This window comes from Juglans regia, chromosome 1 (genome assembly GCF_001411555.2).
Source record: "Juglans regia cultivar Chandler chromosome 1, Walnut 2.0, whole genome shotgun sequence".
Classification (NCBI taxonomy): Eukaryota; Viridiplantae; Streptophyta; class Magnoliopsida; order Fagales; family Juglandaceae; genus Juglans; species Juglans regia.
The window spans coordinates 14,309,837-14,332,909 of NC_049901.1; the positions used below are offsets into that span (position 1 = coordinate 14,309,837).

The following is a 23,073-nucleotide window of genomic DNA, read 5'->3' on the forward strand; positions in this document are numbered from 1 at the left end:
AAAAAATAAAATCTCACTATAATATATAAATAAAAAATAAAATCACTATAATATATAAATAAAAAATAAAATCACTATAATATATAAATAAAAAATATTTATCACTATAATATATAAATAAAAAATAAAATCACTATAATATATAAATAAAAAATAAAATCACTATAATATATAAATAAAAAATAAAATCACTATTATATATAAATAAAAAATAAACTACTATAATATTTATCACTATTATATATAAATTAAAAATAAAATCACTATAATATATAAATAAAAAATAACATTACTATAATATTTATAACTATTATATATATATAAATAAAATCATTATAATATTTATCACAATTATATATAAATTAAAAATAAAATCATTATACTATTTATCATTATTATATATAAAAGTAAAATAAAATCACTACAATATTTATTAATATTAAAAAATCACTATAATAAAATCATTATAATATTTATTACTAAAAATAAAATCACTATAATATTTATGGGACCCACACATTTATCAACTACTTACTCAAAAGTCAACAACTCAACATACTTCACACATCCAAACAATTCAAAATACTCTCAATGGGACCCACAAACTCACTCCAATCTCTACTCATAACTATTCACAAACATTCTCAACACTTCTCAACACTTTTCAACACCCAAACGTACCCTTAACCACAGGTCCACAGGCATACGGGGGAAGGCCCCGCGAACGGCATCCTACATGGAGTCAAACGAACCGTTTTGGAGTAAATAAAACGGTGCGTTTAGTTGAAGCTGAAATGGGTTAAATACAAAAACGAAACGGTGCGTTTCACATTTTCACTAAAACTGGTTTCTCTCCCCTTGCTCTCTCTCCCCTTCCCTCTCTGTGCGACTCCCATTCCCAACCCTAACGCGACAGACCCTTTCTCCTATATGCTGGAGGATTTTGCTTGAGCACTCAGATTACTTCTTCAATTCTCTCCTTCGGTAATGAAGTCTTGTGCTTCTAGAGGTGCAATCCTGGGTCATTAATCATACCAATGTAGCTTTGCTCCAGCTTCCATATTACCTATTTTTAGTATTCGGTTCGTGATAGTGGCTTTGGTTTTTAAATTATTCTCAGTTAATAATATTAACTTGCAGATGTATGAAGTTTCTTGAATTTCTCGAATTTTTATAGTTATTTATTAAATTTTTTTGGGTATTTTGAACGTTTGTTCTACTTGATCTTGATTTATTTTCTCGTCATTCTTGGAGGTGTTTATGGTTTGGAATCTCGGCAGATCTGTGGATTCTACTTTGGAAGATCTGTGGATTCAACATGTTCACCTAAAGAACTGACTTATCTACTTAAATTCTCAGTGGGACAACAGTGTTGGATTTGCAAAATTTGTTCAAATCTCAAATCTGAATCGATTGGATTCTATCATCCTCTTATAATATTTGTTCAAATATTCTTTTTCACTTTTATTTTAATATATTGTAGTTTCTTCTTGAATGTTAGTTGAGAAGACAAATAAGTTTTGGAATCAGGGAGGAAAGATGCTACGCCCAGGAAGAGAACTGAGAAGATATTTATGAGATCTGACGCTGCGTTTTCTTCTTCTTCTTCTGATGAAGCTCAAATGAACGATGGTGTCCTCTTGCCGCTGCATTTTCTTCTTTGGAGCTTGAATGAACGTTAGGATGAAAAAGTCTATTTGCAGGCGTGGATTATTCTTCTTCCCGCTGTGTGTTTTTTTTTTTTTTTAAATATAATCGCTGATGCCACATCAGTGGTGTTCTTTTGTGACCGAGATACCGAAAATGCCCTTTGTAATTACACGTGGAGGTGGATGCTTCTCCTTCATAACCGAGTTCGTGAGAACATCCACGTTTCTATGCATACGTATATATAAAATAAGAGTACTACTATATGGAGTCCACTGTAGCGGTGCACTCAGTGCACTCAGTACGTGGATTTATATTTTTTTTTTTTTAAAAAAAAAAAAATCAAAACGTGCGTTTTGATTGATTTGGTATTTGAAAATTCGTTTCTGCCCAGTCGAATGCCGCGAAACCCCTGCTCCATCGCGACCCACCACCTCCCGGCGACGCCTTCTCTCTCATCAGTGCCACCGAGCGGCGCTCCTCCGTGTGCCTAGTGCCTCCAATGTCCCTCGAGGTCGTTTGAACGGAGCAAAGAATAGTTGAATCCCGCGAAACCCCCTTCCTCGCCACGAACCTGCGTCCGTCGGCTTCCTCTTGCCAGCGCCACCTCGCAACGACTTCCTCTTCCCAGCGCCACCTCGAGACGCTCGTACGTCTGCCCAGAGCTGCCGCTCCCCGCGAGCTGATCGAACGGACCAAACCAACTACGTGTAAGAGTTCTCTGTTTCGCCAAATGTATTAGAGATAATATTTTCTGTTATTTTCTGTTTTTAGTAAGTTCCATTTTTAGTAATAGAGTTAGGTTAGTTCTGTTAGTTAGGTATTTAAAATATTTCTGTTAGGTTAGTTCTTTCCCGCCTATTATACTGAGTAATACAGAACTTCTTTTATGCTCTGCATATTTTTGGTGTTTTCTTGATATCAATCTTAACAAAATGGTTGTGTAGGTAAATATTGTATTAGCATTTTCAAACCACATACATGCTATGTACATCATGATTTTTGTATTTTCTGAGATGGGTATGCTTAGGGCATGGAGAAATTTCCAGAAAATGATATTTGCTATTATTCTCATTTTGTCGTAGTGAGCTATTACAATCTGTATTTACATGTGAAAACATTGAGGGAAACCCGTGTGTTGTCTCCTAATCTGTACAAATGCTGATGTGTGAAAGCTTGATTAGAAGTTGTTTATTAGTGATAATAGTTAATATTTGAGCTTATTTAATTTTGGTTGCGTTAAAAGTTGTTTATTAGTGATCATAGTTAATCATTCCAATGAATTGACCTGTCCGAAACATATATTTTTTTAGGAGTATAATTAATTAGAAGAAAATGTGACAAAATAGAAGACAGTTTCATGTCAACAAAAGAACAAAATCTCTTAAACTTCATGTGTAGTGAAGACCGATTCGATTAAACAGTATGTGAACAAAGCAAACTTTTGACTTCTTACATAATAAGTCTCAAAATATGGCTATAGCATAGATACAATGCTGTCAAAGTAATTGTTTTTGCAATAAAATAAAATTAAAAAAAAAAAAAAGAAGAAAGAAAGAAACTAAATGTGTCCAATAAGTGTCTTGCAATAGTTTCATGAAAACACTATTAGAAACTATTCCGAGCACTGAGATTAGAATATATTTTAACTCAATTTTTTTTTGTTCTTGATAAGTAAAAAGACATAAAAATAGACTGACTAAATACTTGCTACATGATTCGATGGATTCCATGAATTGGAAATATCTGTATCTGCTCACTGAGAGTTATTTGTTTCTATTTTTTCCGTTCAAACAATAATTGTACGTTTGTATTTCATTTATGTAGAAAGTGCTTATATTTTCAGATTTTGTATTATGTATGAGAGTTTAATATTTATTTTTATTGTTTTGCCATCTTGGAATACTACATAGAAATTATCGGAAGACATTCTTAGCCTTATTGTGATGGGGGAAAACGAAGATGGAATGCATCATTTTGATATAAATATGCCCTACAATTCCCCGAGTACTCCAATAGACTATAGCCCATTTTCTGATTCATTTGAGGTATATTTATTTCAATTTTTATATTTCAGAAGTTAACATGTTAAATTTTTTAGAGTCATCCAATTTTCCCTAACAACATGCCTGTTGCAGCAGATGCCACCTTATATGTCCTACTCTCCGTCGAGTAATCCAGATGACTTCAGGCAAGAAGTGCCCCCGACGTCAACTGTGCCAACCGGTACCACATTTGAACAAAATCTTGGAAGTACATCACGGATGACTGCTGAAAGTTGTCTTGATGCCAACGGTAGTACAGTTTTGCCTTGATTACATAATCATTGTAATTTTGTTTTGATGACTCTAATCCATATGTTTCCATTTTTAGACATGGTATTCGACATAAATGAAGATTTAGAGGGTACCACTGTTGTCGAGAATGATGAGGTACGAGTTGAAGCACCAAGATCTGGAATGGAATTTGACAGTATGGCAGATCTTACAGCCTACTATAAGCAATATGCGAAGCAAGAGGGCTTTGGTGTACGGAAACAAAGGACTAGGAAAGATGATGAAGGGAGGGCTGTGTACGTGACTGTTGGTTATGCCCGTGGCGGAAAGTACAATCCTACGAACAATAATATCTCGAAGCCACGACCAACAACTAGAACGGATTGTAAAGCGCGAGTAAATGCGACATTAAGCAAGAATGATAAATGGGTTTTCACCACTGTTGAAAATGTGCACAACCACATAACTGTGAGCCCCAAGAAGACAAGATTCTTGCGATCGCACAAACATCTAGATGAATACAGTCAAAGGATTCTCGACCTAAATGATCGAGCCGGTATACGAATGAACAAGAATTTTTATTCTCTTGTCGTTGATGCGGGGGGTTTTGAGAATCTTCAGTTTCAAGAGAAAGATTGTCGAAATTTCATTGACAAGGCTCGACATTTAAGGTTGGGTAAAGGTGGTGGCGAAGCACTTAATCAGTATTTCCAAAGAATGAGAGATCGGAATGATGGGTTCGTTTCTAACATGGACTTGGATGATGAGGGAAGGTTACGGAATGTATTTTGGGCTGATGCTCGGAGTCGAGCGGCGTATGAGTATTTCGGAGACGTAGTAACATTTGATACAACGTACCTAACAAATAGGTATGGGATGCCTTTTGCTCCATTCGTTGGTGTTAATCATCATGGTCAGTCCATATTATTAGGAGCGGGATTGCTTTCAAACGAGGACACTGAAACTTTTGTGTGGTTGTTCCGAATGTGGTTGGATTGTATGAATGGTCGGGCGCCCAAAGCCATGATAACGGACCAAGATCGGGCAATGAAGAGTGCTATTGCCCTTGTATTCCCTGAAACTCGTCACAGATATTGTTTATGGCATATAATGCGCAAACTTCCAGAGAAGTTAGGATCTCATGCGCAATTCAATGCGGGATTGAAGACTGACCTTCAGACTGCATTATATGACTCACATACCAGCGGTGAATTTGAGGAGAGCTGGGGTCATGTAATTGCGAAGTATGATCTCCACGGAATAAATGGCTTCAATCCTTATATGAGGAAAGGTCTTTTTGGGTTCCAGCTTACTTGAAAAGTGTATTCTGGGCTGGAATGAGCACAACACAAAGGTCGGAAAGCATGAATGCATTTTTCGATGGGTATGTCCATTCCGGTACCACGTTGAAGGAATTCGTCGACCAATTTGATAATGCTCTTAGAAAGAAGGTGGAGTTAGAGACAATGGCTGATTTCAATTCTAACAACCAAACTATTCCCTGCGTGTCCCATTTTAATATTGAGAAGCAGTTTCAAAGGTTATATACAAATGCAAAGTTCAAAGAGGTACAAAGAGAGTTGCTGGGCCTAATGTGTTGTAATTGTTCGTTGGTAAGCACAGAAGGGTGCATTTTAAAATACCAAGTGTTCGATGAAATAAGTACTGATGACCACATCAAAACACTCAATTTCTGTGTTTACTATAACGAAGAGGAGGTGGAGGTCAAATGCACGTGTGCATTGTTTCAGATGAGGGGGATTCTATGCAGGCATGCACTTAGAGTTTGCCAGTTCAAAAAGATTAATGTGCTGCCAGATGTATATGTGTTGGATCGTTGGAGAAAGGACTTAAAGAGGACATACACATTAGTCAGAAGTAGTTACGATGACCAGCGGGACAGAACAGACGCACGGAATTATGAGCGGGTGCTTAAAAGATGTTCGAAATTAGCGACCAAGATATCCTCTGATAATGAAAAAATTGATGCTTTCTTGCGTGTAGTTGATGAATTTGAGACTAAATGTGAAGGTTCAACACTAGAGTCGGCATATGAACAAACGAAGGCCAAAGCAAATGTCGTCTTGGATAAGGGTAAGAAGATACTAAGCCCCAATGTGGTTCGAGGGAAAGGGAGACCCCCAAGTAAGAGAAAGGTTCCACCAGTGGAAAAGTTGGCAACAAAGAGAAAGAAACCGGTATTTGCTTGAAGAATTTTGCATTGTTTTTAGTTAGTATTATGAATATGTAATATGTGTCTATTTATGTTTTGGACCTCAGACTTCCAGGAAAATCTTGGTAGATGAAACAGAATTGGGTGAGATACCGGGATCTGAACAACACCAATTTCATGATGGGGTTGATGTTGAGACACAAAACAGCATTCTTACACAATCAACTCCACAGGTTTATTGTGTCTTTTGAATAACTGACAACCATATATGACATCATGATGCACACTTGTAACCCTACGATTGTTTTATTACAGATGTGTCACCATCTTGATGCACACTTGTAATCCCATGGTGATGAGAAGCCACATTTTTTGAAGCTCTTGGAGAGGGTATGTTGTAGTTAAAGAAGAAAATATCATGTCCCTTTTGAAAATGATGCAATCTTTCTATTTGAAAATGATGCAATCTTTCTGTTTTTTAAAGGAGAAGCTGGAATTTGGGAGTTCGATGAGTAACTTGTCTCTGGGGGCCGTAGCTCATTCTAATTATCTCGCATTTTTTTTTCCTGTTTAGTATTATTTTGCATGATTGGCTCTGTTGATTTTTCTCTAAAGTGTTATTTTTAGATACTTGTATTTCTCATTGATTTGTCTTTATATCCTCTAACATTGTATGATTGTATTTCTCAGATCTGCCGCCGTGATTGAGTTGCTGTTTTTGTGTCTTTTAGAGGGTTGGGTGGTAGTTTTGTGGCTTTATATCCTCCTAGTGTAGTTTTGGTATCCATGGGTGTATGCTAGAGGGTAAGGTTTTTTTTTGGAGATGCAACGGGTAATTTTTTGTACCTCTTGGAGATCGAAGGTGTTTTGGTACCATGAGCCAACAAGTTTTGGAGGACTACTACAAAGTTTTGGAGGTTGATGATGATGCAACTGAGGAAAATATCAGATTGAATTACCTAAGGCTTCCACTGGTTAGTGATCTCTCTTTTAAGGTTTACATCCTTCAATTGTGTTTTTTCCATTGTTTTTTACATCAAATGCAGCAATGGCTTCTTTTGCGTTGTAATAATCAGTTTTTCGCTGGTGGAAGGCAGCAATGGCTGTTTTTTATAACTTCCTTGGTTTTTATATCATGCAGTACTGCTAAGTATACTTTGCTAACTGGAAAAATTGAGATTGATAAGTATACTTTGCGGGTAAGAGAATGGGAAAAAGATACATATATATATATATAATATATAAGTATATTGAATCATATATATATATATTATAAGTATATAATATATATACTTATATATAAGTATACTTATATATAAGTATATAAGTATATACTTATATAAGTATATAAGTATATTGTGGGCTACTTATTTAGTTAGAACCTTTTTTTTGTAGTTTTTAAGAGCAGCATATATGTTCTTATTTATCTTAGGAAATGGCTTACATCTCCTTTGCTGAATATCCCTATTTCTATCTTATTTTGTGATACCTTATGTAAGCCCCTAGCATAATAGTAGTAATCATATTTATTCTTTTAGTGTGAAGTTGCATTGTTAGAAAATAAACTACTTATGTTGAGGGACATGTTACTACATGTGCCACTTATGTAAAAACAATATTGACTGATTTATTTAATTTTTATGTTGAGGGACTGCAGCAACATTGGTGAACAAGTTCACTGAAATTGTGAGATGGAAGTTGAGGAACAAATTTCACTATAAGGTATTCATAAATATTCACACACACAATCTCTCTCCCTCTCCCTTAAAATGCTTATTAACAAGTTTTGCACTCTCTCCCTCAAAATGATTATTAACAAGTTTTGCTGTATTTATTCATTAACCCTTCAGAAATCTGTTGCACTTTTTTTTTTTTGCCCAGGTATTAATCCCACTGAAGAGGATAATGAGAGTTGAGCTAAGTGAGAATGTAAGGAAGCCATGAATGGTGTACATAGAAGGGAAAAAGTAAGGAAGCCATGCATGACACGTTGCCACTCTCTCAATTAATAGATCATATTTGTCTATTTATGTTCTGGTTTATATATCAGTGCATTGGTTGGGTTGCCGCCTAAGTGAGAATGTAAGGAAGTCATGAATGGTGTACATAGAAGGGAAAAAGTAAGGAAGCCATGCATGACACGTTGCCACTCTCTCAATTAATAGATCATATTTGTCTATTTATGTTCTGGTTTATATATCAGTGCATTGGGTTGCCGCCTAAGTGAGAATGTAAGGAAGTCATGAATGGTGTACATAGAAGGGAAAAAGAAAGGAAGCCATGCATGACACGTTGCCACTCTCTCAATTAATAGATCAAGTAACGTAGGAGGAATGATACACATACAACCGTTTGGGCAAGATGTTAAATCAATTAACTTCATACGACTTGAATTCATTTCCAGAGGAATAGAAAGAATAACATGTACAAGAAACGCAGGCTCTTCATTTCTAAGGACAGCTAAATGAAATGAAATAAGAAAGTGTATTCTGTATAATGTTGAGAGAAATCACACAGCTAAATGAAATAAAAACAAAGGACATCGAATTTTGTTTCTTGTCATGCAAAATAAGAAAGTGTATTCTGGTTCAAAGTCAATCCAGTTCCCAATTACAGAAATTTTGGGGGCATTTTAAGCCCTATACTAGTGGTCGAAGGAGACTGTCCCTAAGCAGTCCCCAAACCATTCATGCACTTTCAACCTTTAAAGGAGAAGCTGTTTCTATTCAAAAATTACATAATTTTACACAACGTGCTTCTTACATTACATTTATCCAAACCATGTAAACAATATTACAAAGGTGATAATCCAGTACAAACACAATAACTTTCGCTTTTCCTTTTTCAGATTCTTCGCTATCTCTCTCACTTTTTCTTCCCTTTTCCGAACGGCATACTCGCGGCGTAATACATCATCCCATGTATTACGCCGCGAGTTATGTTTTAATAACATGTTCTCCACTAACAACTCAAAAATATCCGCCCATACGAAGAATTCACACCTCGCATCTCCCTGCACACAATACGAACTCCCAAATTAATATGACACAAAGTACAATCCACAACAGCAAATCAATTAGTTTAATATGAGAAATATTAAGTTACTTTACCGTATTATATTTGGGACAGGCAAAAAATCTCCTTCCAGGATTTTTCTTAGTGTAGGACGTCTTTAGTGGCGTTTTCAAACCACACCAACAAGTTGGTGACTCCATGACAAAATCATTATCTAAAGATGATGATTGAGAAGATGCCATGGTGATTCTGTCAAAGGAAAGACAACTACAAACACAAGAGTCTATCTCATATGAACAAAATTGAATACATAGTAATATTGCCTAATGAATGTCTGATTAACTAAGACCATCCATCATCAAATTTAAACATAACTTGATTTCAAGTAACCCAACACTAGCAGCTCATTATCATGTTTATGACAATAACCACACACTTCCATTCAAGGATACAATACTTATAAAGTAAAAATAATTACTGATGTAGTTAGTCATGGTAAATGTATATCTAAGTACACATTAGTGTTCCCAAATGGATAAAGATGCCAAAAAGAATACAGATTTGGATATTCAAGTTGCAGGGGTCAGTTTTCAGCTTCATTAGTCCAGTTAATTGCAACATGATTGGCCGTTTATTATTATTTATTTGTATGGTTCTATATACAAGTACAAGTAGAGAAGAACAAGTAGTGATGTAAGCCTCCAACCACAAGTGAAAATTAATTTTGCGTAATGGAGAAAAAAAGAAAGTTTCAGGCAAAGAACAATCACAAGACAAGCAAAGTTTAAGAATAAGAGTTTTACTCAACAGCAAATCATTTCTAGGTTGTTTCCCTATGCTTGCAAATACACACACATATATATATATATATATATATATATATATATACACACACATATATTATGCCTTGATTATGCAACGCCAAAGCTAGTCCTAACCCTTGCAAAGCTCTCATCTCTGGAAAATGTCAAGTAGATTATGCCTTGACATTTTTTTTACTAAAGAGGAAAAAATAATAAGGGTAAGTTATATTGGATGAGCGAGTTTGGCTCCAAGGAAAAGGGGAGGGACAGGCTGCAAAAATGAACTGGGATTTACATATATCATACATACATAAATTAAATGGTATTTTTTGGTAAGATGGCTGATCTTTAGCAGTTGGGGGTTTTTTATTTTTTTTCTAAAGTTTGGAGGACCATTGACCAAATTTAAGAAATTCAATTTTATACTGATAATGCTTTCACTTATACATGGAGATAAAAGAAGAAAAGTTAGAAAGGTGCAATGATCATCATTGTCTCTCCCAAGATATGAATGAGAAATATGAACTGTAATGCGAAGGGAGCCTCACCTAACCCTCTCAAAGACCAAAAAAGCCTTACTAACTTGCTTTCAATGTCAAAGCAAAACCAGGAACATATAATTGTTCTTTCTCACCGAAGGCATGAGAGGCATGAGAGGCTATATATGTAACATATAGTCAGCGCATTATGTATATAAATGATAAATCTACTGGTTCGTCTCTACCTAACACTAGCTATGCATCATCCAGAAACAACACCATTAATTTACAGCTCATAGACCAAAAAAGCCTTACTAACTTGCTTTCAATGTCAAAGCAAAACCAGGAACATATAATTGTTCTTTCTCACCGAAGGCATGAGAGGCATGAGAGGCTATATATGTAACATATAGTCAGCGCATTATGTATATAAATGATAAATCTACTGGTTCGTCTCTACCTAACACTAGCTATGCATCATCCAGAAACAACACCATTAATTTACAGCTCATATAACTAAACCCTAGAGGAAAAAAGATGTTGTAAACACAGTGAAAAAAATTAAATGTATGACTAAACCCTAGAATCAGAGAGGAAAAAAACGTCATACATGAAAAAGCTTCACCCCTCTCGCAGCTCTGGGCTTCGCGTTGGTGGATTGAGGGCTTGAATCTGAGTGAATCGAACACAGAGAGAGAGAAGAAGAAGAAACCTTAGAGAATAAGAAAAAATCTTAGAGGAGGAGGAGGAGAAGAAGAAGAAGAAGAAGATATAACCTGCGAGGAGCTCGGCCTTCGTTTGAACGGTCTTCAAAATCGCAGTGCAGGGCCTCCCTTAGGGCAGAGGAGTCAGGGGGCTGAAGAATAAAGTTGAAGACGAAAGGGGGGGAAAGTTGAAGAAGAAAGTTGAAGACGAAAGGGCGAATGTTGAAGACGAAAGGGCACCGGGGGAAGTTGAAAGACGAAAGGGCGAATGTTGAAGAGACGAAAGGGCGAATGTTGAAGACGAAAGGGGGAAGACGAAAGGGGAAATTCAAAATGAAAATGAAACCGAAAACGTGCGTTTGGGGGGGGGGGCTCGGGACACGTCATGTGTGTAAATGAGTGCACAAATAGTGGATTCCAAATAGACTTTTCCATAAAATAATATTTACATTTTAAAATTATTTATATTAACTTATACATATCTAAATATTTAATTAGTTATAAATATTATTTATCTAAATTTAGATAATAATTATTCATTTTACAAATTATATTTTAATTATTATTTTTCTCTCTTCTCACTCTTTCTCTCTCACAATCATTTTCTTTTCTCTCTCTTTTAACAACACAACAAATATTCACATCTACATTTATTTTATTATTATAATATATTATATATATTTTTCATTTTATTATATTTTTAATATAATATATAAAAAAATTATATTTTTATTATTACATTTGTATTATTAATATTAAATATATGTAGTAGATACTAATTATAAAATATATATAAAAAAAATTGATTTTAGCAAAAAATTAATATCAAATATGTATAAATTAATGTAAAAATTTTATTTGAATGATAAAGTGATTATGCAAAAAAGATAATTTTGCATATGCATATGTATAGATCAATATTAATGCTATGAGTTCTAACTTCTAATTGGTTCAACGAAAAAAAAAAAGAAAAACCGATTAAATAGAATTATTCTAAATAATTTTCTAATACTACACATACAAAATGCAAGCGCTGTTCATTCTATTTAAAAGAGAGGGAAACTTCTACACTTTTTTATATTTATTTATTTTTTTAATAAGAGCGTGTAGCATTTACACGACTGTATACTTTTTCATTTTCTTTTAAGGAAAAAATATAGATCACATGAAATAGTCAAAATCTGGCTGGAAATGTTTTAAAGCCCAGCCCATTCCGCTGAGCATTCTGGGCCTGTTCCAGGCCCGGGTCATATACAAACATTTGTCCGTATGTGTAAATAATGAACATCTCCATTATTTTGCATGGTATGATAGTAGCGTATATAAAATATTTGATCCTATATATGAGTAGTTTTTTTTTAGTTTTATTTGAATTTTCATCATTTGGGCTTCATTTTTCTCTGAAATGATACTGCCATGGAAGATTTTAATATTCTAGGAATGAGTGTATTTTCTTCTTTCATTTTGCTGAAGTTTTTTTTTTTTCTTTAATGTATTTATGTCTTGTATACATACATTAAATTGGTCCAAATTTAGACAACTTAAATTTTAATTTTGAATTTTTCTTAGGCCAGGTCTCGTCCCCACTTCCCTTATAACGTGCAGGCCCGCACCCCTCCCAATGCTCCCACTGACTTGGACCGAGAGAGATTGGCAAGGCCACCCACCCCACCCCACTCTTACCTTAAGACTGCGTTTGTATATTAAGTTAAGTTTAGTTCTTTATAAATAGTAATGAGTTGAATAGTGAAGGGAGTTATGTGGAGTTCATTTAAACTGAGTTTAAAGTGTATTTGGATGTTAAGACGAGTTTAGTACTTTTTATGATAAGTTAAAAAAAGTTGTGGGTCTCATGTATAAATGTGTTAAGTTAAAAAATATTGTGGGTCCCACGTATAAGGAGATTTTGAGTTGAGATGAATTTAGTAATTTGAGAGTTGGATGTTTGGATGTTAGACTCAGTTTAAAATTAGACTGAACTCAGCTGAGTCTTACAACCAAACGAAGCCTAAAAGCATTGGTAATGGCCTAGCCAAATGCCAATGCAAGTCCATAATTTGGCTATATGTGAGAAAAAAATATCTACATTGGACTAGTTAAAAGTCCAAAGCTTAATACTTGAGGTACAGTAAATCTGGACTCCTCTCCCAACATAGCGAGTTACTATTCACCATTGAAATCAATTTTTATTATTTCATCTACTTTCTCTCGTTTTTTTTCTCTTTCTTCATCTCATTTCCTTCGTTTTTCCTTTCTTCATCCTGAAACGTGTGAACAAACACTTCTCTCCGTCTTGAGTCTTTTGTCTTCTTCAACAGCAAGCACCCAAGAGACATGCGTCTTCTTCAACCGCAATAACCCTTCTCTCCATCTTGAGTCATTCGTCTTCTTCAACCGCAAGCACCCAAGAGATCTGCATCTTCTTCAACCGCAAGCACCCTTCTCTCTGTCATGAGTCGTCGTCTTCCAGCCCAAAAGGTAATTTCTCTTCCTCGCTCATCTCTCCTCTCTCCCTCTTCTCTACTTAGATTTCCTCTCCCTTTTCTCTTTCTATTTTCTGTCATTTCCTTTTCATCAAATGATTGAATCACCGTGTGTTAGGGTTTGCAAGGATCAGTCTGTCACAAGGTTGCCTTGCCAGTGAATCGTCGTCCAAAAGATTGTGAATTCCTCCACAAATCTGCCACAAGAAAATCGCAATTTGGGTATTTCCGTGTAACTGATTTGTGATTTCAGTATTTTTGTTTGTGATTTGGGTATTTCTTTGTGGTCATGCGTAGTGTGATATCAGGAAACATTTCCATTTTTTTCTCTACGATTTGCTTAGATTTTCTTAGTTTTTTGCATTTAGATTTTCTTACTTTCTTGACAAACTGATTTGCGATTATCCTCGTATTTGGTAACTTTTTATTTTCTTGGGCAAATAAAATAAAAAGTGGTTTTTTGTTTCATGTTTTCTCATTGATTAGATCATAAGGTCTATGTTAATTTGGAAGTTATCGTTTTTTGAGACTTGATTTGCTTCCAAGTTTTGAAAGTTGGGTGACTTGATTTGTTTGGAAGGTTGTAATGAGAGGTTTGGGAGGATGAGTTTCTTTCTACAAATATTACTAGACAGACAGAAAACTCTGTTGCAGGGCACGAGTTCATGAGTTAATTGTCACTCTGTTGGGTTTCTCTCACAAATGTTATGCTTCCTTGTGACTTGCTATGAATTTGCTATGGAAACAGACCATGAGTTATGCTTTGCATTTGTTTATTGTGCACTTGTAATTATTGGAGAGTGATCATGATTAAAGTATTTGATTCTTCCATTCATCTCAACATGTGTAGTTGTGAATTTGCTTCTTATGAATATTTGATAATTGTTATTGAAAATACAAAAAGTATTTACTTTAATATACCTTTCTATTTATGCTTGGTTGAGATACAGTGTCTTCTCAATCACATTTTGCAATCTGGTGAAGTTCATATTATATTAGTATTTGTAATGCACTATGCTTTCATGCAAATATTCTCACATATGAGTCTCTTTTGCTGACCTGTTCTTAATAAATTCTTAGGAACTAATAAATACTTATCTCCTATGGCTCTGGATATGTAAAGAAACAAAAGAATGTAAAAATAAAAAGAACTAGTTTTTCATGGGAGCTCTATATGGAATTCCTATTTTGGCAATGGTTTTATCCTTCTATGAGTGTTTGGTCCTCTTTCTAATCAACATCTACCTACTTCACTTTTTATATTTGTTTAATTCAAGTTGGTGTGAAACAGAGTCATCTTTCTGATTGGTCAAGCATAAAATGGTAGTTGCTATTTGGTTGTTGTTTATTGGTTGTCCTCCAATCAGTTCAATTATCTGTGATATCTATCATTTCTATAAAACCAAAGCAGAGTATAGTATGTTGTTTTTGTTGGTTTGCAAGGCAACTGGTATGCATTTATATTTGCTTTGCATTTGTGCTCTCACTTAACTTTTTAAAACAAATTACTTTTAAAAACTAAGGCAACTGAAGCTGGAATCTTGTGAATTTGGACTTATATTTGGTAACTTTTATGATTCATTGAAAATTTAATTTTTTTCAAGGATTGACACATATTTTGATGATGACTTATTCTTCACCACTCTCTTACAAAGTGAAAGTGGAGGAGGTTATAATAGTATCTCAACTTAACATTTTAATGTTGTGATCCAAGCAACCTCAACTGACGGTGAAAAGAGACATCATTCAAAAAAAGTTCAAAGAAGTGCATCTTTCACTATAGAGGAGGATAACCTCATTGTCTCATTTTAGCTCAACATTAGCATCGATGTGATAATGGGTACTGATCAAAAGTTCACTCAAACGTGGGAAAGAAATATAACATTTTATCATGAATATAAAAAATCAAACATTGCTGACCGTTCTGAGGGCTCTTTGATGAGTCGGTGGTCCACGATTCAAAAATGGACAAATAAGTTCTGGCATATATAGCACAGGTTGAGTCATTGCACTGGTGCAACTGAGCAAGACAAGTTATGTACCATTTTGTTTTAATCATGCAATTATGTTGGACTTATTTATGAACTAACAAATATTCATTCACCTTTGTAGATTGAGAAGGCAAAGATGTTGTACAAAGAGATGGTAGGGTCTAATTTCATAACGGAGCACTGTTGGTGTCTTCTTAGACACCAACCAAAATGGCAACAACACATATCCACCTTTGGTAAGAAGAGAAGGCCACAAGAAAAAGATGTTGGTGAAGTTGATGTTGATTTAGCCGATGAGAACCTAGAGGTTCTTGCTGAGAGACTTCCAAGCAAAAAAGCTGAGAAAGAAAGGGAGAGAAAATGGAAGTCGATGGAAGGCAAAGAGGTAGAGATCAAAATTGTTTTAGCTAAAATGACCGAGGATAAAGCGACGACCATGGAAGAGCGGAGAAATGCTATGTTGAAGACAGACCAAAAAATAGAGAAAGTATTTGAACTAAAGAAGAATAATTTTAAACTAAAGATGATGATGCTAAATGTACGTGGCATGAATGTCATGCAATAAGAATATTTCTGTAATATTCAACTAGCAATTTTTTAGAATTTGAATCTCATTCCGGAGGTACATCTACATCTCATTCGGCACCTTATAGAGGTGTCTAACTTCTAACGTTGGTAATATTAAATTTTTTGGGAATTTAGTAGCTGCCCAGCCACATGTGGACTGGATAAATATGTGGTTGGGTAGCAACTAAATGTTTGGACTGTAGATATTATCTTTGTACTAGAAACTAAACTGTGTTGGTAATTTGTGGACTGTTTTGATAATATTTTTTTGACTCTTTTGGTATATAAAGAAGGATGTTATGGACTATTGGTGTCATGTGCTAAACTTGAATTTGGAATCTTGAATTTGGAGATATTGTCGTGTCTTGCTAATTAAGTTGGTGGATCTTGTGCTATTTTTGTGTTCCATTGTGATTTTGGCCATCTCTAGGCCATAGTCTTAGAGTCTGTTCTAATGGAAGCTGAGTCATGGGATGTTATGATTGTATCACAAGTCTTAGAAAATTATATGAGGTGCATCATTCATCACTTGAAGCAAAATGAGATCACGAATTTGTGAATCTCCACTTGACAAAGCTTTTGTTTTTCTTTTTTCTTTTTTTTTTTTTGGCTAACACTGAGTAGTTGGTTTGTGATAGGGATAGGCAGCGGGGCCCCACCCCCGCTGCCCCGCCTCGCTTCCGCTTCGCCCCGGCATGGCGGGGCGTTCCGCCCATTTCCATTAATCTTGGGGGCAGGTGGCAGGGAGAGCCCAACCCCGCCTTACATTTCCCCTGCCCCCATTTATATATATATATTATATATATAAACATAAATATATATATTTATATCAATTTGTAAAATATAAATATATATTATAATTTGTTAGACTTGTTTACAAAATATGCATTGGTAAATTTAAAAACTACATAGTTTAAAAACTAATACACTAGAATTTACACAAAATATGCACTAACAAATTTAAAAATTACGTAATTTTTAAATTATAGTCATATTTACAAAACCCCACCCCCTGCCCCATGCAGGGCAAGGTGAGGGGAAGGGATCCCTCCGCCCTGTAGGGGGCGGGTAGTACCCCTAGTTTGTGAATCTCCACTTGACAAAGCTATGAATATATGTAGCATAGTAGCCTGCATAAAGTTGATGTGCTAATTAAGTGATTAGCCGTGTCTTGTTAATTAAGTGACTTTGATTAATTTTGTCAAATATTATCAAATATTATTAATATATATAAAGTGTATTTATAAAATATAAAAAAAATCAAATATTATTAAAATATATAGTATCATATTATTATTTTTACTTTAAGATAGTTAATTCAATGTGAACTCACCTAGTCAAAAGTTAATACTATAGTCAAAAGTTAAGATTCTAACCAAATTTTAGACTTGGCCATTGTCAATTGCTGAGCACTCTCATTGGATTAGCTAAAGTTAAAGTACATTTTTTATGAATGTAAGATGAATTTAGCATTTAGCTATTACATTCACATAAGTTTCTACATTGGAATAGCCATTTTTTCATTATATGACAATAAAATAATATAAGATGAATTTAACTTTGACTATTCACATCAAATCTCCACATTGAATTATTCATTTATTCATTATATAGTAATGAGTAATTAATAATTTTGAAAAATTTTTAATTTTTTTAATTATGAATTTATTTTATTTTATCATATTTTACTATTCATAATATTATATATTAATTAGTAATTGTATTCTAATTATATTTTTTCAATTGTCATTTAAAATGGAGAGAAAAATAATTGATATTAAAAGGAGAGAGAAAAAAAGAATATAAAATAAATTTGATGAATGAATAGTTCCTTTTAAATTTAAAAATTATTTTAGATATTACTGTAACTATATTCCAAATATTTTAGATGAATCAATATGAGCTATTTTATGACTTAATAGCTAAATTCTCATTGGATTTAACTTTTAGCTAATCTAATGAGAATACTCTAGACCAATAAATTTCACTTTGCATCCTCTAATCAAATCCGGTCATTAAGACTGTGCCATGTAAAGTCAAAATTCGTAATTTAGAGTGCAAATTGAAACTTTTTGCAGTTTAGAATGGAAAGTGAAAAATAGATGATAGTTTGTGTGCAACGTATAATTACCCAAAAAATAAAATATTTTAATCCTATAAAGCTAAAAACTCCAGTAACCCACAAGCAAAAGTGTCACAAACAGAAACATAAAAGAGCAGTACAACAAAATTACACCATATATATGGTTCTGACTAGTATATGCCATAAGCACCGGTTAAAAGACCAGTTAACATGCCTAACTGGAACTTTGGAGGTAAAAATCAAGCTTTAACAATAAAAAAGACGCATTCCGATGTTATAGGATTTCATTTTTTTCAAGTCAACTTCCTGATAAGGAGAAACAGCCTCTGATCAAGCTCAAACTGAGCACAATGGGATGGCTCCCCTTTCAGCATCATCTGAAGCCCACCAAATGATACGTATATCTCCCTGCAACCCATGACAAAATCCAAGACAAGGCCAACTAAATCAGATGACTACTAGACTAGATTTCTTTTTTTTATTCCAAGGAAAAACTATATTGGCAAGATTATTGATTATCTATCCCTTGATGGTGTATAAAGACAAATATTGTCTGCAACTATATCATGAAGAATACATGGATCTGGACTATTTATTTAGTTTCACACTCTTAATAAGCCCATGAAAAGAAAGTGCATATCAGGAGCAGTCCAGGACAATTGCAGGAGATAACCACAGACTTTCTTTTCTTAGAAAAATTGAGGGAAAAAAGTGTTTGAAAAAAGCATGTGTACGTACACTTTCACACCAGGACCTGAACCTCCATCTGAAGTTTTAGCCTGAGGTTCATCTGAAATTTTATATAGTCTGCCATGCATGATGTATTCAAACTTGTCAGCGAGAGACTGTTGCCCACCCTGGGAAGGAAATAAAATTCAGATGATAGGCAATACTAGGGCTTTTAATCATAGAAAGATCACTGAAAACGCCAAATGGCAACAATCAAAACAAAAATCAAGCATGCAAACACGCAATCTAAGATTCAGGAGCGAATGATATGAAAGATGAATAGCAATAGAATATTAATCATATGTCAAGAAGCATGCAAAGACCAGAATATCTTCAGATTTTACCTACAGAAAGTAAACAGAGGTCAATCAAGGAATGGCCACAATATTGCTTCTCATATTGTGGTATGGCTTAGGTGATGCCTACGAGGGTGGTGTACCTTTTTGCTTGCCGGAGAGGTTTAAGGGGTAATGTGCAAATAGCCACTGTTTGGAATATGACACCTTTATGCCTTGTGTGCTGTATTTGGGTTGAGAGGAATGATTGATGCTTTGCAGATAAGGAACGCTCGATGGATGAACTTAGATGTTTTTTCTTTAATTCCTTATTTCAGTGGGCTTGGACTATTGTATTTAATGGAACTAGTATCAATGATTTTCTTGTTTCTTTTTCTAGTTCCTGACTTGTAATAGATTCAGTTTTCGTATACTTCATGTGTACTTGGCTTTGCCTTGTTACTTGTCTCCATAAAATTTTTATTCATAAAAAAAAAATTATATATATTGCTTCTCATATCGACAAGGACTAAAATTGAAGGAAGAGATGCAACGATGAGGAGGAAATACTAAAAATACACCCACACACTATTTGTGTCACATCTCTAAAGAATCTGCTATGTTAGCCATGCTCAATTGCTCACTGTACATATGTGCTTCCCTTCTCTCCTTAAGTCCAAATTTGATACCGGAGGATCTATGCAGTTGGTGAACCTTCATAATAGGTTTCCCACCTTTCTCACTTTTAAAGTCTTTTGGACTGAGCTCCAAATTTTCGTTTAAATCTTTGAAAACTTCTAATTTTACCATCGGTGTCAATTCCTTATATTTCAAGGTTATTTTTCCCATTAAGATCATATTCTACTTCACAATTGCTTCAAGTTTCCATCCATATGCAGAATTAAAGAAAGACAAAAAGTCTCTGTCCTGTATACTCGGGCCTTTGTCTATTTTATTCTCAATAAAATTTGTTTAAAAAAATAAAAAACTAACAAGAAGTTCAAGAAACTGAGTTGGCTTCTTCCAACAATTCAGGAAGGAAAATTTTATAAAAACTACATACAGTACATTGGACTTCAATGGTCAAAGCCTTAACACAACAAAGCCAAGCCTAGCATATCCACAATATTAGGGTTACACGGATCATTACAACAATTCAAGATCCAATTAAACTTATTATCATAAAATTTCAAAGAATGGCTGCATACCTTGCAGCCATACAGTTCTCAATTTATAGCGAATCTACTTTCTCATATATCCTCATATTAGCAAATGACAGGCCTGCTTTGAATTGGTTTTGGCTAGAGGACAGAAAAAATTTCTATCTTTGATTAAGGTGTCGTAAATACCTATCAACTTGATCAAAGATTCCAAAATCAATGACTGTTTCTATAGACTTTACTTTAATGGGCTAAAAAAGTATTTGCAAAGATGATAAAAAAAATGTAGATCGAAATGAATTCATCCTCGACATTATGCCATGCAATCACTTGGGCTAATAACTAATATTTTCAAAGCTTATATATTACTCAGCCAAGATTTATCATACCTTATGTCATTCATCTTAATAGGGTCAGTTACAGCAACCTTCACTAAATCTGGATCCTAGTTTGTACAATCTAAAGTTCGTCTAAGGTTGAATCATTATGTCTACCGATGATAAACTCGATAGCTCCAAACAATTGAGGTTGAGGGTTACATAAATAGCACAATTTAATTTTCAGCAGGAAAATACAAAAGTGAACACTAATGATTTGTGGTCCAAAACTATGCTCACAATGGCAGCCCAATGAAAAGGGCATCATCTACTTTTTTGATAGGAAAAGTATATGGTGCCTGCCAAAATAGTGCAATGAAGAGGAGAATAAGATTACCTCCAAACTCAGAGTAGTAGATAATGCCATCAAGAATTTCTCCTCTTTATCAATAGGATAAATCTCCGTATTAACATCTAGTTGCATTAACATGCCACACTTCTCGCTTCGTGCTTCAATTCGAGTAACTACAGAAAATTTAAAACTCCAACTGAATACTCAATGTTCTTTTTAACAAATAGTAGAAACCAAGTATAATTAACAAAAAAAAAAAATTGATCAGCATGAAACCCCATCAAGGAAAGGCACTTTGAACCCCACCTTAGGGAGTAAACCCTATATACAACTCTGCTCTCCAGAACCATGTATCAGGTAATCCGGGAGAGCTCCACATGTAAAGCATGCAATGAAGAGTAACGTGCAAATATGTCATGTTGAATCTTGTCTAAACACTTTGAGGGTAGCAACATATGGGTTTCAAAACTAACCATACCACAAATACAACCATATTTTCGTTCCACTAATGTATCACATCCCAAAAGGCAAATTGCAAACTCCACTAGAGTACAGATTCAGTAAACCTTAGTGTGACAGCCCTATATAACATACATAATATCCACACTTCCAGAATAACCAGCATATGAAATTAACAACATTTCATTTTTTACTCATGCACTTTATGGGATTGGAACCTAAACCCCATTTTCTGGGGTAAATGCCACTCCATTTTTTATTCATGCCCGCGTAAGAATTCATGTTTCTAAAGAAAACGATATGGATTAGTCGAATAAAACGCTCCCAACTCTGAAAAAACCCGACTGGCATTTGATAAAATCACAGCGAGAGAATGCAACTTGATATCCAAAATAAAGATGCTAGTTTCCTTGGTATATGGTGGGATTGCAATCTTTTCTTTTCCCAATGTCCGGAAAGATGAAGGATATTACAATCATATCAAAGCATACAGCAGAAGCAGAAGCAGGAGCAGGAAACAAAGATAACCAAGAAATAGCTGAATGCTCTCGTGAACAAGCACCCACCCAAGATTATTCCATAACCATACCTTTATCAAATTTTTTACCATCTGGATTCACACGTTCCACCCTAAAAATATCATCAAAAAGGAGCGCACCCATCCTTACTGAAAATGTATTTGTCAGCAGCGACTTTGGGGCCTTCAGGAGACTAGCTGTGAGCAGTGCCGTTATGGAGAGGGAGAGAGAAAGACCTGAAATCAATGACACAACATTGAAGTGTGATTAGCTGCTTGGTTTGCTTCGGCAGAGCAAGTGAGCAGATTTGGAACCTGAAGGGGTGTAACCAGTCCAGTTCGGTCCGGTTTTGGACAAAATCTAGGATCGGACTGGCATGTACCAGTTTTGCATTTTTCAAAACAGATTACGCACTGGTTAGCATCCTAAACCGGTACTTCCGGTTTCCAGTCCGGTTTTTCGGTTTTTATAAAATGTAAGTTTGACAGTTTGTCATTAAAAATCTGAATGATCTACATGCCATAACTCTGATAAATCTGATGATGAAGTTCTATGTTAGGTTCCTATTGTGATGGTAATGTGATGATTGAATGTAAATGGGGAATGATGTATTTACGGCTGGAATGTTGCAGGAAATGGAATGGAAATGAATAACAATCACAAAAATCCTAATAAAACATTTGAATGATCTACATGCCATAACAAGTTCTTACAAGCAAATCCATAATCATTCTACTCTTTTTTTTTCCCTTCCCCCTTACTCTGTCCCTGAACCCAGGTTCGATTAGGTCTTAGACTCTTAGTTCTCTGTCACATGGCCGAAATGATTCAGGTATGTATCTAAAAGACTAAATCTAACAAGTAATGAAATGAAAAAAAAAATGGAGAAACATTACCTTGAGGTGAGGCCGAATGTCTGTGCGGCGAGGAAGAGAGGCTAGGCGGCAACTGGCGAGGCAGAGACGAGAGTGGGGCAGAGTGAGGCAGTCGGCAGAGAGGCGAGGAAGAGACGAGAGTGAGGTTCGATTTCAGAGTTTATTGG

The 23,073-nt window shown here is 34.8% G+C and overlaps 3 protein-coding genes and 1 long non-coding RNA gene across 5 annotated transcripts; 2 read left to right on the plus strand and 2 right to left on the minus strand.

The window, feature by feature from the left end:
- The first annotated feature begins 2,007 nt into the window (after positions 1-2,007).
- Positions 2,008-5,240, plus strand: LOC118343724 (protein FAR1-RELATED SEQUENCE 5-like). Its single transcript, XM_035689916.1, has 4 exons — positions 2,008-2,357; positions 3,561-3,695; positions 3,786-3,942; positions 4,021-5,240. Exons 2-4 carry the CDS (start codon positions 3,594-3,596, stop codon positions 5,238-5,240), a joined length of 1,479 nt encoding a protein of 492 aa, XP_035545809.1. The 5' UTR covers positions 2,008-2,357; positions 3,561-3,593.
- On the plus strand, positions 5,198-8,281 carry LOC109013267 (protein FAR-RED ELONGATED HYPOCOTYL 3-like). Of its 2 annotated transcripts, none has more exons than XM_035688403.1 (6): positions 5,198-6,121; positions 6,204-6,329; positions 6,412-6,486; positions 6,581-7,070; positions 7,754-7,818; positions 7,978-8,281. In XM_035688403.1, exons 1-3 carry the CDS (start codon positions 5,261-5,263, stop codon positions 6,439-6,441), a joined length of 1,017 nt encoding a protein of 338 aa, XP_035544296.1. In that variant the 5' UTR covers positions 5,198-5,260; the 3' UTR covers positions 6,442-6,486; positions 6,581-7,070; positions 7,754-7,818; positions 7,978-8,281. The 2 variants fall into 2 exon arrangements, with proteins under 2 accessions (XP_035544296.1, XP_035544299.1); XM_035688406.1 differs by having other exon boundaries at positions 6,787-7,070.
- A 362-nt stretch (positions 8,282-8,643) lies between these two features.
- On the minus strand, positions 8,644-11,243 carry LOC109013273. Its single transcript, XR_004801115.1, has 4 exons — positions 11,170-11,243; positions 11,004-11,065; positions 9,207-9,378; positions 8,644-9,109 (listed from the first exon to the last, which is right to left on the minus strand). It is a non-coding gene; the product is annotated as an uncharacterized LOC109013273 (long non-coding RNA).
- A 7,111-nt stretch (positions 11,244-18,354) lies between these two features.
- LOC109013258 (DNA-directed RNA polymerases II, IV and V subunit 8B-like) lies at positions 18,355-23,068 on the minus strand. Its single transcript, XM_018995295.2, has 5 exons — positions 22,928-23,068; positions 22,103-22,267; positions 21,100-21,227; positions 18,960-19,078; positions 18,355-18,629 (listed from the first exon to the last, which is right to left on the minus strand). Exons 2-5 carry the CDS (start codon positions 22,173-22,175, stop codon positions 18,515-18,517), a joined length of 435 nt encoding a protein of 144 aa, XP_018850840.1. The 5' UTR covers positions 22,176-22,267; positions 22,928-23,068; the 3' UTR covers positions 18,355-18,514.
- Positions 23,069-23,073: the final 5 nt, after the last annotated feature.